This window comes from Alosa pseudoharengus, unplaced genomic scaffold, assembly GCF_046254945.1.
Source record: "Alosa pseudoharengus isolate Yale_2024_CS ecotype anadromous, Long Island Sound unplaced genomic scaffold, YU_APseudo_1.1 YU_APseudo_1.1_scf_12, whole genome shotgun sequence".
NCBI lineage: Eukaryota > Metazoa > Chordata > Actinopteri > Clupeiformes > Clupeidae > Alosa > Alosa pseudoharengus.
In genome coordinates this window covers 2,756,916-2,780,511 of record NW_027468587.1, presented here as the reverse complement: position 1 = coordinate 2,780,511, position 23,596 = coordinate 2,756,916, and the positions used below count along the sequence as shown (strand labels likewise).

At 40.6% G+C, this 23,596-nt stretch overlaps 1 protein-coding gene and 1 long non-coding RNA gene across 2 annotated transcripts; one reads left to right on the top strand and one right to left on the bottom strand.

Moving 5' to 3' along the window:
- Positions 1–1,375: 1,375 nt before the first annotated feature.
- Positions 1,376–18,607, bottom strand: LOC143118690 (uncharacterized). The gene is made up of 3 exons (XR_012986201.1): positions 18,538–18,607; positions 11,592–11,635; positions 1,376–2,039 (listed from the first exon to the last, which is right to left on the bottom strand). It is a non-coding gene; the product is annotated as an uncharacterized LOC143118690 (long non-coding RNA).
- A 2,546-nt stretch (positions 18,608–21,153) lies between these two features.
- On the top strand, positions 21,154–22,914 carry riiad1 (regulatory subunit of type II PKA R-subunit domain containing 1). Its single transcript, XM_076279348.1, has 4 exons — positions 21,154–21,242; positions 21,888–21,964; positions 22,180–22,226; positions 22,817–22,914. The coding sequence occupies exons 1-4, from the start codon at positions 21,162–21,164 to the stop codon at positions 22,879–22,881; spliced, it is 270 nt and encodes an 89-aa protein (XP_076135463.1). The 5' UTR covers positions 21,154–21,161; the 3' UTR covers positions 22,882–22,914.
- The last annotated feature ends 682 nt before the right edge of the window (positions 22,915–23,596 follow it).

The window sequence follows — 23,596 nt, the reverse complement described above, 5'->3', positions numbered from 1 at the left end:
TATGACAGAATTGGAAAGATTCCCGGTTGGCCGGTAACATTTACAACCGGGCTGATTACTGTGCTTGAAATCTCATGGTTAAATTTAGTGTCCACTCCGCCCCTGCGACTTGTTTATTTGCTGATGCCTCCTCAGACCACATTGCAATAGCTCCACATGATACAGGAGATTTGCATAGTCCAAGTGTTTGTAGGAAATAGGGATCACCCCACCAAATAACTCTATCCTTGTCAAAACATTAAAAGTGAGTGAATCATCACATGTTCCTTGGCAAACAGCCTTGATCACTTCTGGTAGCAGTTTGTAGCACAATGGTCTATTTAAAAAAATGGATTGCAGGCTTATCTAGTCTTGTTAAACACAAGAGAACAGATGTGGTACTTTCCCCGGGTGTCAAGCAATGTGTTTCCGTGTTTAGCAAACCACAGCCTCAACAAGGCTGCGTTATCACATAATATAATCTAGGTTGTTTAGCATGGAAAGCAATTTGATATGGTGCTTTATGTGTTTTGTGTTGCTGTAAAGACGTAGTGCTATTGTTTAACGAGGTCAAATAAATCAAATAAACAGAGTTCCAGGTTATCAGACCTAAAAGAGGGAGGGAGAGAGATATAGTGAAAGAGAGATATAGTGATGACTCTCCCAAGATGGAGATCTTTTATCCTGAAACTCAAAAGCACAATCCTTCCCAGGTGACCTGTAATTAGTCAGCTGGTGTGAAAGAGGACAGATGTGAGACGCAAGTTAACATGCAGGCTACAGAAGAGTTGATATCATATCTCTGTGCATGGATCATCACCTGGAAGATATTTCCTGACTTGGGCCCGTTTTTACACTGGATGTGTTGTGTGTGAGTGTGTGATGGCTGTGGAACGTCTTGATTGTCATATGGGCACCATGGTAACCCGCTAGATTTTGCATACTGCTTTCATGAGACACGTGACTGAGGTGTGACTTGAGCTGTTCATGAAAAAAAGAAGAAAAGCTGTTCGGCTAGCTGTGGGTTTTCTTTAAACTGCACTGAGAATCAGAATCTTTTACTCAAGTACATTTGACAGATTTGGAGACCTGCAGACCAAATGAAAAGCCGGTTATGTTGCCTGCCATCTGAGAGGCATGTTGGAGTTAATAGGACTAGTTGGTTTAATAAAAAAAATACAAAAGAGATGTCTATTGATTTTAGGAGAGAAAACATATTTTTTCCGACTACCATTAGAGGACAGCCTAATGTTTTTCGGTTGTGTTTTTTATATTACATACTTTTAATTAGTTGTTTCTGCTGTTAGTGAATGTGTGTGTGATGTCTGTATGCTACTGAGACCTGGAATTTCTCCTGGGGGTCAATAAAGTACCTATCTATCTCTCTATCTATCTATCTATCCTGTCACTGAGCACAAGTTTCTGGGGGTGGTTCCAGACACATTTGGAGCTGGACAAACCAGACACAGGATTTAAATACACAGAACAGAGGATAACCCAGAATGGGAAGTAACAGAACAGATAACCACACAAGACCAGTGACCATCTTTTCTTGCTCCAGGCTGCCCTTATCATAGGGCCATTTCTTACCTCACTCAGTGTGCTTTTCTCTAAAAGACAGAAGTCCAAACATTGATAGGTTAAAGAGAAGCCATCAAAAAAGTGTAATATTCCTCAGCTTTTGAAAAGGAGGGGATCACCGGAGCACACAGATGTTGAAGTTGGTCTTCTCATTATTTCTGAACGGTGCAGTAAATAAAACCTAAGCACATTCAACATCTGCTGTGCTTCGGATCAGTCCTCTCCCATGAAGCACCGGATTGTCAGAAGTGTGGTGGAATTGTTTTAATTCCTCAGCTTTTATTCAAGATTGTAAAACTACTAGAAAGTACAAAGAGAAGGGTATGTGGACAGTGGAGCTTAGAGGACGTGGAGCACATGGTAATACTGCATGAATCAGTACAGAAATGGAACTGGCTGTTGGCCAGAGATGTGCGTCTGTATCTTCAGGGAGGTGGAGAGTTGATAGTTCTGCCACTGCGTGTCCACCACGAGAGTCACTGTTAAGAGAGGGAGAAAACATGATGAGTTACGCGCTGTCATTGTCATGGCATGGCAACATGCCTGTGGGAAACTGTACCGCCCCAGTCTAGAGCTACTGCTCCTGTGTGCTCCTAGTTTGTGTGTGCTACTGGTAAGCTCTCTGCTCCTAGTGTGTGTGTGTGTGTAGTCGACCCCGGATGGGTTAAGAAATGTGTTGAAGAGCTGTATGGAGAATAACACAGGAAAGATGATGTCATTGTTACACCCTCTGATGTGAAAGAGACATGTATACAAACTACTTGAAGGTAATTAAACTGACATCTGCAACCTGGGACTTCACATTCGATCAATCAGTGGGTATTCCTCCGCATATTCCGCTGCATAGCTCTGACAGGCAACTTGACAGATTAAATTCTTATGAAATGTTACTAGACATTTTCAAGGCATATTTTTCTCTTACATGACCCAATGTTACTTTTTTAAATACCACATGGAACTATGACTCCCAAATGGACCGCCATACTGAGGGATTCCAGGCTGTTGAAATCATCTTGCTTTTAATGACCACATCACATGACCTGACCCCTAAAACAATGATGAATATATGTACAACCCCAAAACAGAAAAAGTTGGGACATGTAAAATGTGAATAAAAACAGAATGTAATAATCTGCAAATCTCTTAAACTCATATTTACTTGCAAAAAGGACACAGACAACATATCAAATGTTGAAAATCACAAATTTGACTATTTCATGGAAAATATATGTTCACTTTGAATTTGATACCAGCAACATGTTTCAAAAAAAGTTGGGACGGGGGTAACAAAATGCTGGAAAAGTTGTGTACTGATAAAGAAAACAAAAGGAAGAATGTTTCACATCTAATTAGGGAACTGGGAACATGATTGGGTATGAAAAAGAGCATCCCAGAGAGGCAGGGTCTCTTAGAAGTAAAGATGTAGGGGTATTCCTCACTCTGAGTAAACCTGTGTGCACAAATGATGTAACAATGTCATTTTAATGCTTCTTAACATGAAATTGTGACATCATCATCTACATAATATATACGGCATTTCAGAATGTTTGTAAACAATAGGCTCCAAGATCCTTCCGGGTGGCAGAACGCAAGCGGCTTCCACTGACCTTACATAGTTAAAACATTGTTGTTGATCAAAGTTGAAACAATAACGAAAACGTGTTGTGTTTGGGGTTGTGCCGCCAGATATACAGCAAAAAGTGTAGGTTTTTTATCGATGTCCTTCAGAAAGGAAAAAAAAATATCCAGCGGAACCTGTGGGTGAAGTTTAAAGCTAGTGGACGGCGTCAAAAGTAATGCTGCAGAGGAGATGGCAAGACTGGCTGGTGGCGGAGTAGCCACTTCTTACATCTGTATCCGATCCGAGCAACAAAAACCCGATCATAGACTTTTTATTTAGATAGCAGGGAAATACACCATAACAGATTGTAAGTCAAACAGCAACAGTCACTAAAATAACCACTGAATGGCAGGCTGAGGTTCATTTACACATTAGGCTATATAGGCTAGCCTAGGCTACTATGCATTTCATTTAACGTTATTGCTATCTCCTTAGGGCCGTACAAAGCACCTTAAGTTTTGTCCCTTTAGTATCAACCACGGAGATTGTTTGTTTGCTAATTTGTGCTTGCTTTTCTGAGGATGCAGATGTTGGTCAATACGGGACTGTCCAAAATAATAGCAAGCTGTGTGCACATATTGTTAATAAAATCAGATAGTGAATGACGCATTACAAATCTGAGTAGGCCTAACTTTGACAAGTTTGACGGATGACAGCAAACGCGGCAGCCAAACACGGCAATTAGCTATGTTAGCTATAGTTATTAATGCACCTACTGTAGGCCTATCAATAGCTAATGTTAGCAATGAATAACTCAACTGGTAGGCTACGTTCAACGGACATAGTTGTAACTAGCTTTCTAAAGTTATGCCGTAGTCTGCAACCCAAGCTTATGATCTTATCTTACCTTAATAATTTTCGGTGACATTTATCCATTCATCAGTAAAGCCATATATAGACATGAATTGAACAATACTAGCTTGTTAGATATTATCCTGACTGTCATCAGGGCACCAAAAAACTTTTTTTTTTACGTTTTGCCTGGCGAACCGAACCTCGTGTGGTTATTTAGGCTGCTATAAGGTCGTTTGTGCAACGGAATTTCTTATAAGATAAGAAAAGGAGAAAACCTTAAATACTTGAGGGAAAATGATAAGGAAACTGAAGTAGAATACTTAAATGTGTTTGTGCAGCCGATTAAATCAGATTTTAAGGGAACCTGAACAAGGTGTTTTGTGCAACCGGCCAGTCTCTCATGTTATAACTATGTCTGAATATCCACCACGTCTGTTTTTGAATTAACTTAGCCTACCTGTTGAAATGTATTAGGTTCAGGCTACGGCCGACGGCGGGTTCCCCAAGCAATTTACCTCACGTAGCATTTTCATCATTCGCCTTTGATTTCGACTGAAACTTCACTTCGTTCAAATTACGGGGTAGAGTGGACGCATCATGGCTAGAGACACGTATGACTCATTGCATATTAATGAGACTTCCCATAACCGTATTAATATCAATGAGGAGTCCCGTAGCACCCCGCAAGACGAAAATCATTCATTCAAGCCATTTACTCTGTTTTCTTGATCGTTCTGCCCTGGTCAAATGACATGGAAGGGGTTGTTTACTAGTTAGTGCCAATGGAGAATGCTTCAGCTTTTGCCACCCAGAAAAATGTATATTGGTATTGTGACGTCATGGTAAATTCTCGTATTAAAACATTCAGAGAATGCAGAGAAATCTTCCAAATAAGGGAAATAGCTGAAAAACAAATTGGATGGCCGTGGTCTTTTGGACCTCAGATGGCACTGCATCAGACCTGTTTCCAGACCTGTCATTGTATGGGCTCAGGAAAACCTCTGATAACCATTGTCTATGTGCCCAGTTTGATACTCAATTCAAAAACTGCAACCAAAACTGTAACAGCTAAAATTGTATTGAGACATGATACAGAAAATACCACCCTCTTATCTGGGCCTGAGCTTGTTTAAAATGGACTGAGGTAACGTGGAAAAAGGTCCTGTGGTTAGACCAATCAAAGTTTGCCATTCTTTTTGGAAATCATGGACTCATCTGGGCTAAAGAGGAGAGGGCCTATCCAAGTCTCCAACCTATCCAACTTGTCTTAGTGCTCAGTTCGAAACCCAACATCTATGACTGTGTGGAGGAGCATTAATGCCTACAGGATGGGCATCTTGCACATTTGGCAAAAGCACAATCAATTCTGAATGATGTATACAGGTTATGAGCAACATATACTGCCATCCAGGCAATGTTTTTTTCCAGGGACGACCTTGAATACTTCAGGAAAACAATGGCAAAATGAATTCTGCACATATTTAAATAGTTTTATATAATAGTAATATTACTCCATAGAGGAAGAGTCCAGGTGCTAAGATGGCCTGTCTGCAGTCCAGATTTGTCAAATTAGGTGCATAATGGAATGGAAAGGATGACTAAGAATACCCCATACTGTTGAGCAACTGAAATCCTATATTGGGGAGTAATGGTACAACATTTCATTATCAAAACTATAGCAAATGGTCTCCTCAGTTCCTAAACATTTACAGAATGGTGTTAAATGAAGAGGTGAAGCAGCACAGTGGTATTTTTTTTTAAACATGCTGCTGGCATCAATTTCACAATTAACATATACTTTCCATGAAATAGTCCACATTTTCAACATTTGATATGTTGTCTATGTCCTTTTTGCTGCTAAATATGGGTTTACAAGACTTGTATAATACGACATTCTGTTTTTATTTGCATTTTACACAACGTCCCAACTTTTTCTGTTTTGGGGTTGTATATATATATATATATATATATATATATATATATTCTCTTAGTTTTTAAACCCTCAGTCGTGCCCTCGTATACATGGTTGCTACTCCAGTGCCCTCTACTGTTACAAACATGCAAAAATACTATAACTTGTTTCCTTCAGCGCACAATCCCACAAATAAACGCATGATTACAGGACTATCTGCATTGGAGCTAAACTCATAATACAGGCCCAATATTAGTGTCCAAGATCAGGGCCACAGGCCTCAAGTCATTCACACACTCAACTACAGTACGTGTCTACAAGAGGATTTGCACATTTGCACAAGGCTTAAAAAGCTGTCCTGCCCCATTCTGTTCTGTCACATATGACCTCCTATGTGATTTATCAGGTGATTAATCATTATTTGAAGTACAATCCACGTACCATGGTTTCAACATGACTATGTCTTTTCTGAAGGACTTCTTAAATCATATGTGATACTTCCTCTCTGATAAGTCTTCAGCAAGTTTTCTTCAGTGTCCTCCACTACAATACAATTAACAGATTTTCACATTAAGACCAACTGTAATCTCAGTTAGTTTGGATTTCTGAGTGATTCTCATAACCACTATGAGTAGAGGAAAAACCAGTTCCTTTTACATGTGTGCATTTGGCAGATTTTGAGATTTACAGTATAGCTTTGGTTGTGTACAGTTATTTGTCTAATTCAGACTGTGAATCCTCCTCTGGCCCACACCAGTGGATTTGGGTTTTGAATTTACTCAGCTCATGGAGGAGCACATGAGTTTTTCCTATCTTGCAATCTAACACTGCATGTGTTTGTATATTGTGAGAGGTAAACCATGGCAACCAAGGCAAAAACACAAGGAGGGGGGTGGGGGGTTACCAGCAGTGCAGTGCTTATAACATTCATTCTTGGGCTTGGTCTCTTCTGCCCTGGGCATGTGTGTGTTGGTACGCAGGGCTGTGGGAATAGGGGAGCTTCCTGCCTCCACTACTAAATATAGCCTGAAGTGAAGTGTAAACCATGGCAACCATGAGACACTCGTGACATGTGATGGCCTTCTTCACACTCATTTTTGGGCTTGGTCTCTTCTACATCCAGGGTGTGTCTGTGTGGGTTGTGTGTGTGGATGTGTGAGTACTTGTACAATGCACATTATCTTTGTCTGTGCTCCATACTGCTCATTGTAGCCTGCTCTTCAGAACACAGTAGACAGCGCATCATGCCAGGGCCATTCGCCATGTTTAGTGGTTCTTTACTAATGCTTTATCTACATCTATCGACTAACTTGACTAACTCTACTTCCTTCTTTTCTTTTTGTCGCTTTGTTGAGAAAAAAACTTTCTTTGAAGATCACGAGAGCTGACCCACCTCCGACTTCCTTAGACAACAGGTTTAAGAATGGTTGGCACTTCCTGAAATCATCATCACAGGAAACAAAACAACTCATACTGTTAAATGCCAAATAACAGGGAAGTACTCAAAACTATTTCATTTCTAATATCAAGCCATAGACAAACAAACTACTGCACAGTTTAAGAAGTGCAGCAGGGCTCTACAGTGCACCCATTTCACTCGCACATGCGAGTAAAAATGATGCCGTGCGAGTGCAAAAACATATTTAGGCCTAAATTGAGCTCTCAAAATATGTATTTCGTGCTCACATTTAGTAATTCCCGACATTTTCTCACCGCTCGCTGTGCTGTGGTGGCAACTTCGTGTTACCTTGGCATGGACTAGGCCTACAGCTGTCTGTAACAGTTCATATTGGTAATGTGATGATAACCGTAGGCAGCTAACTAAAGCCTTTAGGTGGTCAGGATGGTTTATAGCGGACTTCTACTCTTTGTAGCAGGGGCACCTGTGGTGTCAACCGCCAGCTATGGAGACCCATAATGGGGAAATTCTACTAGGCTACATAGGCTACTCGGGCTCTGTTGTAATGATCGGTTTCCACTACCTCCTGGATTGTTGACTAAAGCCTACGTTAACTGTGAGGTCTAGAAAGCAATCGAAGCACATCACAGCGACAAGCTCCCAAACAATTACAACACGTAGACCTACTGTTGGTACAAATAGGCTACTGCGTATTAGTGGTAGCCTAATACCCACCCAATACAATAAGGTTCCCTCTAGTGCCCGATGGGCCTCACCATATAACCCACCCGCACACCAATATATGATGCACACAACGAGGTAAGCTTTGATACGGACTATGAAACGGGAGACATAAACAGTGGCGTAGGCTACACGATGCTCAGCTTCTCAGGCTAGATAGATAGATACTTTATTGATCCTCCAGGGGAAATTCAAGGAGTGAATTGATCCTCCAGGGGAAATTCACGGTGTGAGCTGGGCTATGTAGCCCAGCTCACACCGTTCGCGATAAACACCACAGCTCTGCATACACTTGGACCTCAACAAACACTCAAAACTTCGGCAAACATTCAGCTGGACGATGATGGCAAGGGGCCTGTGCAAACACACACAATCATCTGCTCTCCCACCTACAGCCTACCTAACGGGGCTATATCCAGGTGCACTGCAATCAATGAGATTCCCTCTACGTCACTACAAGCGGCACACCTCCCGATGTCATTCCCGGGGATACCCCTTGACACCACACTACGTTTTTGTGCACACAATTTAATTTCTTAGAGCCCACGTTTTAATTATTCGTGGGTGCGTTTTCGTAGATCGAGATCTCGAATATACTATAACGTGCTCATGTTTACATGTGTCAAGACAATATTGAGTGCACGTTTTACAAATTGTGGCCACGTTTAAGTAGATTGTGCACACAATGTTCTATAACCATGTTCACAAATTGTGCTCTAGTTTTAATAAATCGTGCCCTCGTTTTAGTAAATCGTGCGCTCGTTTTAGTAAATAGTGCACTCGTTTTATAAATTGTGCCCTCGTTTTACTATGCTTAAAATGAGAGCTCAATTTAGTAAAATGAGCTCACACTATATTAAAACGAGAGCACAATATAGTAAATTGTGCACACGATTTAGTAAACCGAGCGCACAATTTAGTAAAACGAGCGTACGATTTAGTAAAACAAGTGAACAATACAGTTAAACGAGAGCACAATTTAGTTAAACGAGCGCACAATGTAGTAAAACGAGCGCACATTCTCTCAACATGCAAAACATTTTGCGATGACACCTCTAGGGCTCCGTAAAATATAGCTGTAGCGAACCGGCACAAAAGTAGCCTCCCGTAATACTCCCATTTTATTCAAAGGTAGAACGCTACTGACAACTCCAGGCTTCCACGCATGCTTGTTTGTTTACACCGATTACAAGCTGAAGTGCAAAACGAAAGTAGGCCTAACGTTTGCCTACTGCCCCCATCAATGCAGATATTTCAAATAAAAACTAATTATAAAACATAACTAAGTATAAAACATATATCCTTGATTAGCCTATGTTGGGTTTTGTGGAAGAGAAAATGTAGTAGTATTAGGCAGTATGCTGTCAGATAGGTCCCCATGGGCATATTTGGATTAGCTATAGATGGATTCACAAATAAATAAATTAGCCTACATTTGGCAGGATACTTAATAAACAGGCTAAATGCAAATATGGCAATGTATTATATTATTTTACATTAACAAAATGTAGGAAAATAGAACAGACTGAATATAAAGTAGGCACTGATCTTTAAAATCCTTTTTCCTGTAGCCTAAATGTTGTCAGTCATTCTTAATATTCGCAATTGGTGCACTGGCATGTTTAACTGTTAGCTGCAGTATAATGTTATTATGTGTAAGTTAAGTACAGAACTGACTGTGCGCCCAAATTTTTGTCTGTGGTCCTAAATTTTTTAACTTGGGCGCACAAGTGCTCCTGAAAAAAAATGTTAGTGTAGAGCTCTGTGCAGAATATATCGGATTGACATAAAGATTACACTGTGATGTGCAGTTACTCTGATTCACCACACTTGTTTAGTTGTGGCAAGCAGTGGTTTACCCCATGACCTTGTTGCATGTTAGTGCTGTGGGTAGTTTATATTGGTGTATGAACCCAGAGAGCAACACGACTTCTACATAAACCCACCACAGCATCAGCTCATGTGTAATGACACCGCTCATTCGCCTCTCTTCCACACTTCCACAGTATCTGATACAGAATTTTGACACAGGATTCCCACTCTAAGTCAAGTGTCAAATTCACTGACTTTTCCCTGACTGATGGCTTGAACACACAGGAATGCAGAATGGCTCCGTTGTGTGTTGATTTTCATTTCTGCACCATGTTAACAGGTTAGAGCACCACAGTAGGTGGGTTTACATGGATCATTTCTGCACCATGTTAACAGGTTAGAGCACCACAGTAGGTGGGTTTGCATGGATCATTTCTGCACCATGTTAACAGGTTAGAGCACCACAGTAGGTGGGTTTACATGGATAATTTCTGCGCCATGTTAACAGGTTAGAGCACCACAGTAGGTGGGTTTACATGGATAATTTCTGCACCATGTTAACAGGTTAGAGCAGCCCCAGTAGGTGGGTTTACATGGATAATTTCTGCACCATGTAAACAGGTTAGAGCACCACAGTAGGTGGGTTTACATGGATCATTTCTGCACCATGTTAACAGGTTAGAGCACCACAGTAGGTGGGTTTGCATGGATCATTTCTGCACCACGTTAACAGGTTAGAGCACCACAGTAGGTGGGTTTACATGGATCATTTCTGCACCATGTTAACAGGTTAGAGCACCACAGTAGGTGTGTTTACATGGATCATTTCTGCACCATGTTAACAGGCTAGAGCAGACCCAGTAGGTGGGTTTACATGGACATATTTCATTAGAACTGGAATAATGGCTTAATTGGAAAACACATGAACCACATAAACACCTCGATTGGAATACATCTGCCAATCCGCCTAGAATTTCAATTGGAATGAAAGGGGTGGTGTATTACTTTCTTATTCCAATTGAGCAGCCATACACTTAATCCACTTAATGCTCATGAGACAAGAGTCCTTTCGGACATTTTAAATCCTGGGACTCCTGGGAGTGAGGGGTAAGAAAGTGTCCGCAAGCAAAAAGCAATATTGTGGAGATGAACCTACAGCAAGCCCATAGCAACAAAAGAGGGATAAGAGGCTAGAATAAATATTTATTAAACATCATTAAAGATAAAGGTTTGAGATGGGTCAATCACCACAATATAAAAACAACCCCATACAGGCCAGGAAGTGACTCTTAAAAATGTGAGATGATTGCATCTAAGTAAGGATGGACCTTGGGCCCTGTTTCTGGGGAAACACCTCATTACCCGAGCATTAACAAGGTTAAGTACTTTAGAAAAACGTGATTGAAAATCAAAAATCAAATCAAACCAAAGTGATACAGAGATACAGTAACCAATACCTTCACAACCTGTGAACTCCACACATGGTGGTCTCTTCAGCCTAATGCCTAAAACTAAGCCAGTTAATTAGCAGCCAGCAGCCAACAATGTTGGAATAACCTTCGCCCTTTCCAATTTTGTAATTTAAATTTCAAATATACACAGTGATGTTTAATTCCTCATAGGATTCCTCACGCAAAAACTAAAGAGGGTAAAAGTTTCTTTCTAAGTACATGTACAGAATTCACTTCTAACATGAAAGCTGATGTTTATAAGATGTCAGGACAGGGGCCTGACAGGATGTTGTGACTCACCACACAGACAGGAAGTGTTCGATGAGGCCTCACAAACATTGCCTCTGCAAAGAGACAGATAAATAGATAGATTGAGAGAGGGATAGATAGACTTTATTCACCCCCAAAGGGTGACTGCTTTAGCCATGTTGTAGCCTAGTGTATGTGACTTCTCAGCTGCATGCAAATGAAGATGAGTAAATGCATTATGGGAAAAATACGGAATCCCAAATGGCAAAATGTATGCAGCTAGGCAACATCTGCAACATGACGTATATAACATGATTTTAAAATGATTTATTTAAATAAAAAACATTTAGGATCTTACACACAGTATTAAATTAGCGAATAGATTTTGCCTCATCAGAAAACTAGCTTTGGTTAGGCATTAGACTCAAACTGATCAAACCAGCTAACAAACGGAACACAGATAATCTCAACACCATTTGTGTGGGTGGCAGGGTTGCCCGATGCTCTGTCATCCTCGTTTAACCTAGCCTGCATTGGGGTACTTTCCCTGGGTGTTATGCTTATGTGGGTCAGGCACTATGCAGACAAGAACCTGCTCAGTCAGAGATCACCCGTGAAGACGTCACTTCTCATGATCACATTTGTTGGCAGCAATGATGAATAAATACTGCTGAGATCTTTGGAGAGGATTTGGTCTGGACGCCACCATCTCTGTAAGACAACATTCTTTTAGGGGGTTTTGAAGGTTGGTTTTCATCTGTGTGTGTGTGCTATGTGTTTATGTCTGAGTCTGTGAGTGTGTATGGGTCTGTGTGTGTGTATGTGTGTGTGCATGTGTGTCTATGTGCGTGTATGTGTTTCTGTTTGTGTGTTTCTGTTTGTGTGTGTGTATGTGGATGTGTGAGTGTGGGTGTGCGTGTGTGTGTGTTTCTGTTTTTTTTTTTTTTTTGGCAGCAGTGTGCCGTCTTGCTTGGCTGTTTAGCTAAAATATCAACAACCTGATTGGCTAGTCTGTTGTGGTGTGATTAAGTGATGTAATGGTAGCGCCATAAGGCAACACAGATGTGTGGTTCAAACAGCGTAGAATGTGGGAACTCAGGTGAGGTGGTGATGTCCTCAGCAATTAAAGTGCCTCTATCAGAACATTCCTACAGTATACTCGTTCTTTAATTCATAAATATTGCTGGAGAGCTTGAATGTCTGTTCAATACCTGTCCCATTGGGTACAGACAATATAGGCCTATCTCAATCAGCAATCATACCAACCAACCAAGCAAGCATAGCTGTAGAAGTCTTTTTTTATAATTATATTTATTTGATTTCGTACATGTAACAGAAACTGCTTATACCAGTACAGACATATTAACCTTTATCAATTTACAGTCCTACTTACTCAGGCATGGTATTCTGTTACTCATACTTACATCCATATATACATAGGACACCCATACCCATACTTACTCCAGACATACCTGCTGGATGCCCTAGCACACATAGACACACCCACACCCACACACACACACACACACACACACACACATACACACACACTCACCCACATACACACACCTACACACACCTGGTCGCACTAACAACCCTACACTCACACATTGTTCTCCATGAGGTTCTCCCGTGTAGTCTTTATAACTTGCCCAACATTTGATTATAAAGATTCATAAATGTCCTGCCATACTCTATTAAATTGTTCTATTTTATTTCTGTCCTCACACATTGCTTTTTCTATACTTAAATAATATTGCATCAATCCCTGCCATGCCTGCATGGATGGGGCCTGTGTGTCTTTCCAATGTTTCAAAATGATTTTCTTATAAACCAAGGAGGAAAAAAGAATCTGCCATCCTATTGGATACTTCAGATTATCTGTTTTCTGCAAAATACATTGTGTAGGTTGTACATTGTGTGGGCTGAGTAGTAATACAGTTCAATGTTTGGGAAATTAAGGCCTCCCTCACTTCTAGAGTTCTGAAGAAGTTTGCAACTTAATCGGTGGGATTTGTTTGACCAAATAAACGAGCTAAACAGTCTGTTAACCATCTTAAAAAAGTTATTTGGTGGTATCACTGATACTGTCTGGAAGGTAAACAAAAATTTGGGTAACCATATCAATTTAATCAAATTTATTCTACCGATTAGGTTTATTGGCATATTTGCCAACTTATCCAAATTTATTTTAAGATCTTTAATTAGAGCAACATAGTTATCCTTATACAGCATTGTTTTATCAGGGCTTATATAGCATCCTAGGTACTTAATCCTTCCTTTAGCTGTAGAAGTCTTACCTATTGTATATGCTTTGGTCAAAAATGTGTCAGTCAAATGTAATGTAATATGCATTGAAGAGATGTGTTGCCTTTTTATTGTATTTGCTAGAGATACTTTTGATTTATTTGTCAAACCAATCAAGAATACATCTAGTATCAAAACCATTTTTGTTTAGATATTTTGCAAATTCTCTCAGGTTGACTCTAAACAAGTTTGACAACCTTTATCTGCAGAGTCGAAAACTCACAGCATGTATTGTTTACAATAGAGACCACTGTCTCAGTGCGTAAAGGAGTCCTCTGTAGAGAACTGAACAGTTTATAGTGGCAGTAGCCTACAGCAAACCACATCAGACAGAGGCCATCAACTGTTAACTGACTAATCAAACCACACATTAGTCAAGCTGAAAGCATGAACTGTAATTCAGGTAAAAATCACACGTCAAATCCTGTTATCAATTCCAGTGTGACACAGAGGACAGAATGAGACAAGAGGTTTGCGGTTTCCTATGCGGTTTGTTGAAACATTTGTTTGCTATAGTGAGAGTGTGCCGTAAGGAACTTGAGTCAGCTCTCATGTAACCTGAGAGGATGGGCAAAGCCTGTAACAGGTTCATCTGAGTTCACCCAGGCACCCTGTTTGTATAAGTTCTTTTCTGTACCCTCCAGCAATCTGTACTGTGTGATCGCAGCCTCTCCCTACAGCCCTGGTAATACCATGGTAACAACTAATGGCCTGAGGTTATGAGATGCGTGTGAGACAGGTACAGGGGTATTTTTCCTTGGCAAACGGCCTCGATCACATTCTTTGGCAGTTTGCAGTGAAGACTTCAGTTTGGAATGTTGCCATGCAAAGATTTGGACTAACGGCCCAAAATGGGTGGCATACAGTGTATATTGTAATGTGAGTGTGTAACATAATGGTCTATTTAAAACATGGATTGCAGGCCTATCTAGTCTTGTCAAACACAACAGAACAGATGGGGTTTGGTAAGACTAGGTTCAGCTTCTTTCAACTCTGTATTGACTTTGCTATTGTTTTGGATGTTTCTTGGGAATAATGGTCTATGTCAAGGGGGAGTCAAGGGCCACATTGGGTCTTGAAAAAATAACCTAATTAAATACCCGGCAAAAAAACACTACCAAGCAGCTGTATGGCTCCAAGCAAATCAACAAAGACCTGCACTGCCTTGCGCGCACAAGAACTGGTCCGCCGCATTGGCATTTTGCCGCTTAGCTGCTCTTGCGTGTGCCGCGGTCAAAGGTGAACCAAAGCGGGCCCAGCTAGCATATGTTATTATGATTGTAACAAGAGATAACATCTTCATACACCTTCATAGCCAGCCATATCCCCGGGGCCAGTCGGGGAAGTCATTCACACACTCAACTACAGTACGTGTCTACAAGAGGATTTGCACATTTGCACAAGGCTAAAAAGCTGTCCTGCCCCATTCTGTTCTGTCACATATGACCACCTATGTGATTTATCAGGTGATAATCATTATTTGAAGTACAATCCACATACCATGGTTTCAACATGACTATGCACTGCACTGGTGGTACTTCCCCTCTGATAAGTCATCAGTGTCCTCCACCACATCCTGACAGATTGTCACATTACTGTAGTCCAACTGTAATCTCAGTTAGTCTGGATTTCTGAGTGATCCTCATAACCACTACAAGTAGAGGAGAAACCAGTTCCTTTTACATTGTGCATTTGGCAGATTTTGAGATTTACAGTATAGCTTTGGTTGTGTACAATTATTTATATAATTCAGATTTACCCCAGCTTGCAGTGCAGATAATATTAATTCTTGGGCTTGATCTCTTCTACATCCAGGGTGTGTCTGTGTGGGTTGTGTGTGTGGGTGTGCAAGGTGTCTTTTAGTTTAGTCTCTTACTTTAGATATACTCTGGAGTTGTTGTGGCACAGAACCAGCTGCAAAGGTAAGACAAAGATAGTGTGCATTGCAGATGGGATTTGCATTGCAGATGTGATGTGTGAGTACTTGTACTTGTACTTGTCTGTGCTCCATACTGCTCATTGTAGCCTGCTCTTCAGAACACAGTAGACAGTGCATCAAGCCAGGGCCATTCGCCATTTTTAGTGGTTCTTTACTAATGCTTTATCTACGTCTATCTTATCGACTGACTTCTGTACTTCCTTCTTTTCTTTTACTTTTTGTTGCTTTGTTGAGAAAAAAAACTTTCTTTGAAGAACTCAAAACCATTTCATTTCTCCTACAAAAAAGGAGGAGCTGCTTTGTTGAGTCACGTAAAGTTGCGTAGTTGTGTCACCACATTGCACCCATGTGTAGAGTTCACTTCCTGAGCGGCTCATTGCCTGAAAGCAAGTTTCCCTGACTCATCTCTTGAGTTTTTCTCAGGATAAATAAACACACCAAGAGGTATTGAAGATGGTCGTGATCTACAAGCAGCGCACAGGTAGGCAAAACACACTTGTGCATAGACTAATTATTTGTAGTAGGCTGTACACCGGCAACTGTTATTGCTATTTTGTACATTGTCTGTTATGAGTTAAATGTTATCTGTTGTAATGTAAAAAAGGATTCAGCATTCAGCAGATAAGATCTCAGTCTGAGGTTTTGAATATGTGGTTACCATATCTGACATCTACTGAGGCCTAAGTTATCTCACTCTTCTTTGCTGAGAGGTACTTATAAACATTAGGGGCCATAATCAGTGTGTCCAAACCACACAGGAGCTGTTGTAGATAGTCAGCCTTTTTACTGACTTAAAGGAACACGGCAACTTTTTGGGACTTTAGCTTATTCACCATATTATCTTCTCTTAGTCCCAAAGAGTCGGCGTGTTCCTTTAAGGACCTAGTTTTGTACTGTCTTTTGTTTTGGTTTCAGTGAAAGTTAACCAGGACAATAAAGTATGAATAAGCCACTGTGAATCATACTGTATGTACAAAACTGTACTGACACTAACTGTATGAGACAACGTGATGATGTTATATTTGAATTAATCAATTTGCCTGGGGAAATTAAAATGGGGTATGTATGCATTATGTCACTGGATCACAAAAATGTGCTTTCATTATGGAATGCAAACAGAAGAGTTAGGCTAATACACCTTGGGGTGTGGTGTGAGTGCACTTGCATAGTGCCACAATGTAGGAATTCCCATTTTCATCACTTCTCAACTAGATACCCATTTAGCACTAAGAGGAGTGACCAATTTGAACTGACACAAAATGCCAACTGTCAGAGGCAATGTGAGAGACTCCATTCTGCTTTTATGTCATTGTTGCTTCAAAATTAGTTTGAAGTCATTATTTTAAGGTAAAAGAACTACGTTGTGCTCTAAGGAAAGATATCGCTCAACATCCTCCAGATTACATGACAGTTCTCAATACTTCATGTTTGCCAATATGAACACTTTTGAACTCATCAACACTGTTTGTGTGTCTCACATCGTTCACAGTGTTGGTGTTGGTGGCCATCTGTGGACTTCCTGTCCTTTGTCTGACCTCTGTGTGTGAGGGGAGAGTCCAGCCGGATGGGTCCTACAACTTCACCATTCCCCCCCATATCTCTGCAACACTACAGAACCCCCTCTGTGAGGGGCAGATCGTCACTGATGTAAATATCTGTTGGGTCTGATTGTGTTAGTGTTTTAATGTTTAAAATTGTTTATTTACTGAGGCAACATTTCCATACACATATCAGTTTCCATACATCTTTCCACACCAGTTTCCATTCCAGCAGACCACACATAATACTGATGTTTAAGTCTTACCCACACATACGCCCACACACGGCAGAGAGAAAAGCCTAATCTAGTGTCTGTCTCTCGACTTGTCTCCTGATTCTTAAGGGAATTGGGAGGGCTGAATATGAATCTGGCCTTATGTCAAACTCAACACATCCAGTGAAATTTGCCTCAGTGGAGCAGCTCACTACGAACACGTGCCCTGCCTCAATATATATTCTTGCTGAGTGTCCAGAGCAAAAAGTGAGTTATCTATTTCTTTTAATCTAGGCTATATTTCAATGCACAAAACACAAAACAAGCATTCACTCATCTAACTATTCATGACTTCTTCATTTGTTTTTCTTGGTAGATCTTTTACAAGGAAACTTGTGTCTGTAAGTGACAACTCATTATTTCGTATAGGCCTAGTTTTATCTGTTTGTCTGTGTGTGTGTGTGTGTGTGTGTGTGTGATAGGACAGGTAAAGCAGTAACGTTTTCAGCTTAGCACCTGGCATTTATCATCTCTGCATTTGTTATTCGTGTTATTAGTGTCTGGTTTCTGTCCACACAGGCGTAAATACTACTGAAGAAGGCCCAACTAACTTTCTGACGCTTCCTCCATTGACTGGTGAGTCCTCAGGCCTAACGTTAACTTTACAACAGTTAACACGCAACAGATCTGAGGGGCAGTTAAATAAACTCCTTATCGTTACCTCCAAGGACGTTTTCGATGCAGTTTGGGTTTTTGAGCATTAAATCAACTATTTGGCTTGATGTAGCCAATGTGTGCTGTTGTATTAAGAGTGTTGAGTTAACGTTATACAGTTGAGCTAACCTAACCGGAATAAGAGTGCCATGCCTGGCAGTTTGTGATTGACAACCACGGGGGGAAAACATTTTACCTGGTATTTTAAACAACAGTATACAGTAAGAGTTCCTTAGTCTTTCATTAGGCCTACTCACAACATATAAATCACCTTTAAAACTTACCAGACTCCGCTCCGCCTTAACAATCTTTGACTCCACGACACACAGGACTTCCGTGGCACCAAAAACTAAAACAAAGTCGTTTACATAGGATGGGCGCCCTCTAGTGGAGGAGTTATTGCACTGATTCTTGATTCGCCGAGAAACTTGGTTCACCAGCTCAAAAAAAAAAAACGTTTTCTCACATCAGCAACATTCGTTTTAACAAAAGCAGCTGGAAGACTGCAGACCCTTGCACACACACACACACAGCACGCTCCCAGTGCTCCAGGCCGACCTGGTGTTGGTTTGGCTTCCATGCTCCAGGGTAGGCTAATGGTGGTTTGAGTCTCTGGGTAAGGTTGTTTGGAGTGCAGCAGTTAAACTCATTCTCCAGCACACTGGCTTTCTGATTAGGTCCCTCTGCTCTTCTGACAGAGAGCTAAACACTTCTCTAAACATCTTCATCCTAAGAGATGAAGAGAGAGAGAGAGAGAGAGAGAGAGGGATGGAAAGAGGGGTGGAGGGAAAGGGGAAGAGGGAGGGAGAAAGAGAAGGAGGGAGAATCGCATATTCACACACATACATTTACATTCACATACACATAATCCCACAAACAGACACACAAACACACACACACACACACACACACACGACAGGACATAGAATGAAAGAGAGAGAAAGACAGGACCAAACTGGACAGGGCCAGACAGCTGGAAAGCACGTCCTGTCTGATCGTTCCATAATAATTTATTTGTCCTACATTATGTTTTGGTCAAAATATTGTTGCCTATAACCTATAACAGCTCTTATTTTGTACAGAACAACAATAAAAAAAAAATTTTCAGTGTAATGACTAAGCCATCTCTCCTTTCATAGCACTTGAGGCTCCAAGTGAAATCTCTGGTCTTCATGATAGGCATCATTTTATCACTGGTGCTACAATCATCTTGGGAGCAACCTTCAGTCTTATCTTCATACTGAGGTATGTGTTTCACATTCAATATAAACTTCTAGAGATTCTAGTGACAGTGCATTTAAGCCATGCAAGTAACACAGTGTTGAATCTGTGTTTTACCACAGGAAGTTGTGGGTGTGGTGGAGCAGCGCTACATCACCAACTGACAATCGTTCAACCAGGGTTTGATTTCCGCTGTTGCGAGTCCATGCCATCGATAAAAGTATCTGCTAAATATCAGTCAGTTAAGTTCCCTACTACATCATGAAGGATTTATCTCCAGGCTCATCTACAAGCTCCACTGCTGACATGTCATGATCCTTCTTTGCTGCATACCAGTGTGCTGCCACTGGGTTGTGGGTGACTGTGGAGTTTGGGTGCTGGCCAATGCGGGAAACTGTGCACTGCATGGACCACCGTTACATTGTAATAACTTGAATAACTTGGACTTCACTGGACCACTGTTACATTGTAATAACTTGGACCTACAAGCCTGTCCACTAGGTGGAGATACTGGCCAGCAGTTCCTTGATCTCCAGATGTCCTACTGCATGCTGGTATAACTACAGTATGGACTTAGTATGCATGAGCATATACAAGGATACAAGGAAGTTTATTGTCACATGCATATAGTTACTGGAAGTAAGAAATGCGGTGAAATTATGTCTGGTGTCAGCCTATTTGTGCATTTATGGGGGGGGGGGGGGTAACATATAGACATTTGGCCAACATGCTCATCTAAAGGGACATAACAATGACATGTGGGGAGACACAGTTCATTTTAGATGTCAGATAAGAAAGAAAACAGAAGTTCTTTTATATTGAAGTTGTAAGACGTTGCTGACGAGTCTTGAAATGCCTTTTCAATATGCTGCAAACTACTAAGCACTCTCACTCTTTAGTCTTTTCTCTGTCTCATGGCAAAGGATTCTGTCTTACATTAACATATTCATTTAGCAGAGGCTTCTATCCAAAACGACTTACATAGCCTACGTCATTATATTACAAGGGCCATGTCCCCGGAGCAACTTGGGGTTAAGTGCCTTGCTCATGGGCACAACGGTGGAAGCCAGGAATTGAACCCACAAATTTTCAGGCTACTACATGCTAGACCAGCTTGATTGTAGCATTTCTCTCATTTCAGTTCAGTTCTTGATTGTAGCATTTCTCTCATTTCAGTTCTAAGCTTGAGTAATAACAGATAGCCTCTCTCAGTGTCTGGTTTCTGTCAGCTTATGAATGTTTTAATTAAATGGTAGCTAGGGCGACTAGCCACAGCTTATTAATGCTCTTATGTATTTTTCTTTTGTGTATAATGTAGTCATAGCCTATGTTGTTATTTATATGTTGTGTAGTAGCCTAGGTCTCGATTGTTGTAGGCCATTGTTGCAAATGCAACATGTCTCCCATGGAGTGTAGGCTATATAGCCTAATACTACTGTGAGACATTAGTTCATGTTGAGTCACACATTGTGTGGTGCAACCGCTTGTTAATTTATGTTCATATGCAGGCTAACTCCATTCCATTTTTTGCACATGTATCTTTAATGCAAATAAATCTTAGGCCTACTACTTTTGACAAAGTCTGTTTCTTTCCATTGCTGACGCTCGAAAAATGGGCGGGGTTACGGCTTGTTGCCTCGCAACAACATTGCTGTTTACAACAGGTGCATGTGTTTGTCCTGGAGTAATGGCTGAGTCAAGCTTCTTGGAGAATCTCGATATTGATGCGCTGAGTCCAGAGCAGCAAGAAAAACTCCGGCAATTCAAGGTACAATGCCAAACGAACGGCCGTTAAGCCTACTAGCATCACTTAGTGTATTTCGACTGGTCCTTTTAAAAAAAAATCTAGCTTCTAGATGCTATCATATGCACGTTAGCTAATTTCCCTCAAGGCTAGAACTAAGCATAAGCTAACTGTTACACTGATTGGCATTTGCAGACAGCATGCTCGGCTCACGGAGCATCTTCATCATCATGCATCAATTAGCGAGATAACTCCTTAAAAAAATCCTCATGAGCGAGGAGATGTAGGCTACTGTATGGGAGAGTGGTAACGTAACATTATCGGAAGAACAGCACACCACCTAGCGGATAAGTAGCTTAGGTTAGGCCCATAGACAGACAGCAATGTTAGTGTTTATCTCGAAACTCACCTTTTCAGTGATGAGGTTCCGAGTCCTAGACTCCTAGTACAAGTTTGGCCACTTAGGACCTGATTGTAAGTGATATTTTATGGTGAGGACTGTTTTGTATTGTTTGTTTGATGTTAACTGAAAACAACCCTCCCAATTTAGCTACCAATATAGTCATTTTAGCTATAGTTGGCTGGTTCAATGGTCACGATGGGTAAAGGTAATTATAAATATCTAAATCACGCATGTGTTTAATGAATTCACGTTTGTATTCCTGCCAGATACAGACGCGAATCGCGAATGAGAAATATTTGAGAACACATCCAGAGGTGGAAGTCTTGCTGAGTCACTTTTTGCGGTTGGTAATGTTATCATCTTTGTTTAAAACATTTAGCCTGACTCTATATGTAGTAGGCTAATAATAGTCTACCACTTTGCCAGCTTTTTATATATGGATTTATAGTGTTGATGGTGTCTAAATATCCATTTATGTGGCATAAATTATAAAATGAATAAACATTAATAATACATAGATAATAATTTTTTTTTTGCTTTTTTGGGTCTCTTATTTAGGGATGTATTTTTGAAAAGACCTGTGGACATTCGCGAGTTTGCTGCAGGTTGGTCACCTTCACCTTAATCTACTGGGACCCACAAAAGCCACTTTCTCTCTTATCCTTCCTTTTATCTGGACTATTATGTATGTCCAAATGTTGCCTTCACAAAACACTTCTGAAACCTATGGAGCCTATTGAGACGGCCAATAATAATAATAATGTTGATGCTTATGGTGATTCTGGCCGGGCAAGACCATTGAACTTATCCCATCTCCACCCATATGCCAACCCAGGCTATACCATATCAACCCAGGCTATACCATATAAGTTACACATGTCCAACCCAGGCTATACCATATAAGTTACACATTTCCAACCCAGGCTATACCATATAAGTTACACATGTCCAACCCAGGCTATACCATATAAGTTACACATTTCCAACCCAGGCTATACCATATAAGTTACACATGTCCAAACTTGCCTTATAAACCAGTCATGTATGCCTACTGTATAGGCTGTTATCCTGAAGCTTTGGAAATTGATATTTACTAGGGATAGGAATTGATAGTCAAATTCCTGTTGGTTTAAGAGGTCCAGGAAGGAAGCCTATACCTCACTGATACTCACTGGTTTTCTTTTGTCTTTCACAGAACATTTCACAGATCCAGACCTTCCTCAGAAAATTCAGTCTGAACTGCAGCATGATGACAAATGAAACATCTCAATAAAGTATTTAAAATATCTGTAATATCTTTGTGTGTGAACGATGAGGCTGCTTTACACTGTATGTCGTTCTGTTCGGTCATTAAAGACAGGTTCCTTAATTGGCCCTATTAGATAATTATGCCAATTAAAACTGTGAGAGTCTCAGGGGAAATAGCAGGTTGGAGCTTGTTTGTCTGACTGGAGTGTACGCTGCAGGTATCACCTTGCTCTCCAGGATGCTGGCCATATGACATTGATTTTCCCTTTTAGAGCTGCTTCAGGCTAGGTTCACACTTGACGTCTTTTTTGACAAGAAAAATAGACTTTAAAAAAGAGCCTGGGACTTTTTTGAAAACATGGTCTACTTCATATAAAATATATGATTAAAGGGAATTAATAGGATTATAATGATCAAGATGCCAAGTATGAATGTAGCCTAACTTCTGCTGGCGCTCCACAGCGTAAGAGACCGCCCTTTACCATGTGTTTTCATGCCACATCGTACAGTAAGAGACCGCCCTTTACCATGTGTTATCATGTGACTTTTACTGTTCAATCATTTCCCAAGGATGCCCATCTCTTTTGCTAAAGACAAAAATACAGACTGTAGATATTTCAGTTTTTTATATTTGTTTTAAAGCCATATTCCTTAAAAGTACTGTCTGCGATTCCAATACACTTTTTGCGATATTCCATGAATCACTCCTCACTGTCCTGTGGCTAAC

Bases quoted from the DNA above. Each gene is read 5' to 3' on its own strand.
- riiad1 (XM_076279348.1), top strand. From the start codon at position 21,162: ATGGCTGAGTCAAGCTTCTTGGAGAATCTCGATATTGATGCGCTGAGT. The intron at 21,965-22,179 runs GTTGGTAATGTT...TCTCTTATTTAG, and splicing joins TTGCTGAGTCACTTTTTGCG to GGATGTATTTTTGAAAAGAC. The intron at 22,227-22,816 runs GTTGGTCACCTT...TGTCTTTCACAG, and splicing joins CATTCGCGAGTTTGCTGCAG to AACATTTCACAGATCCAGAC.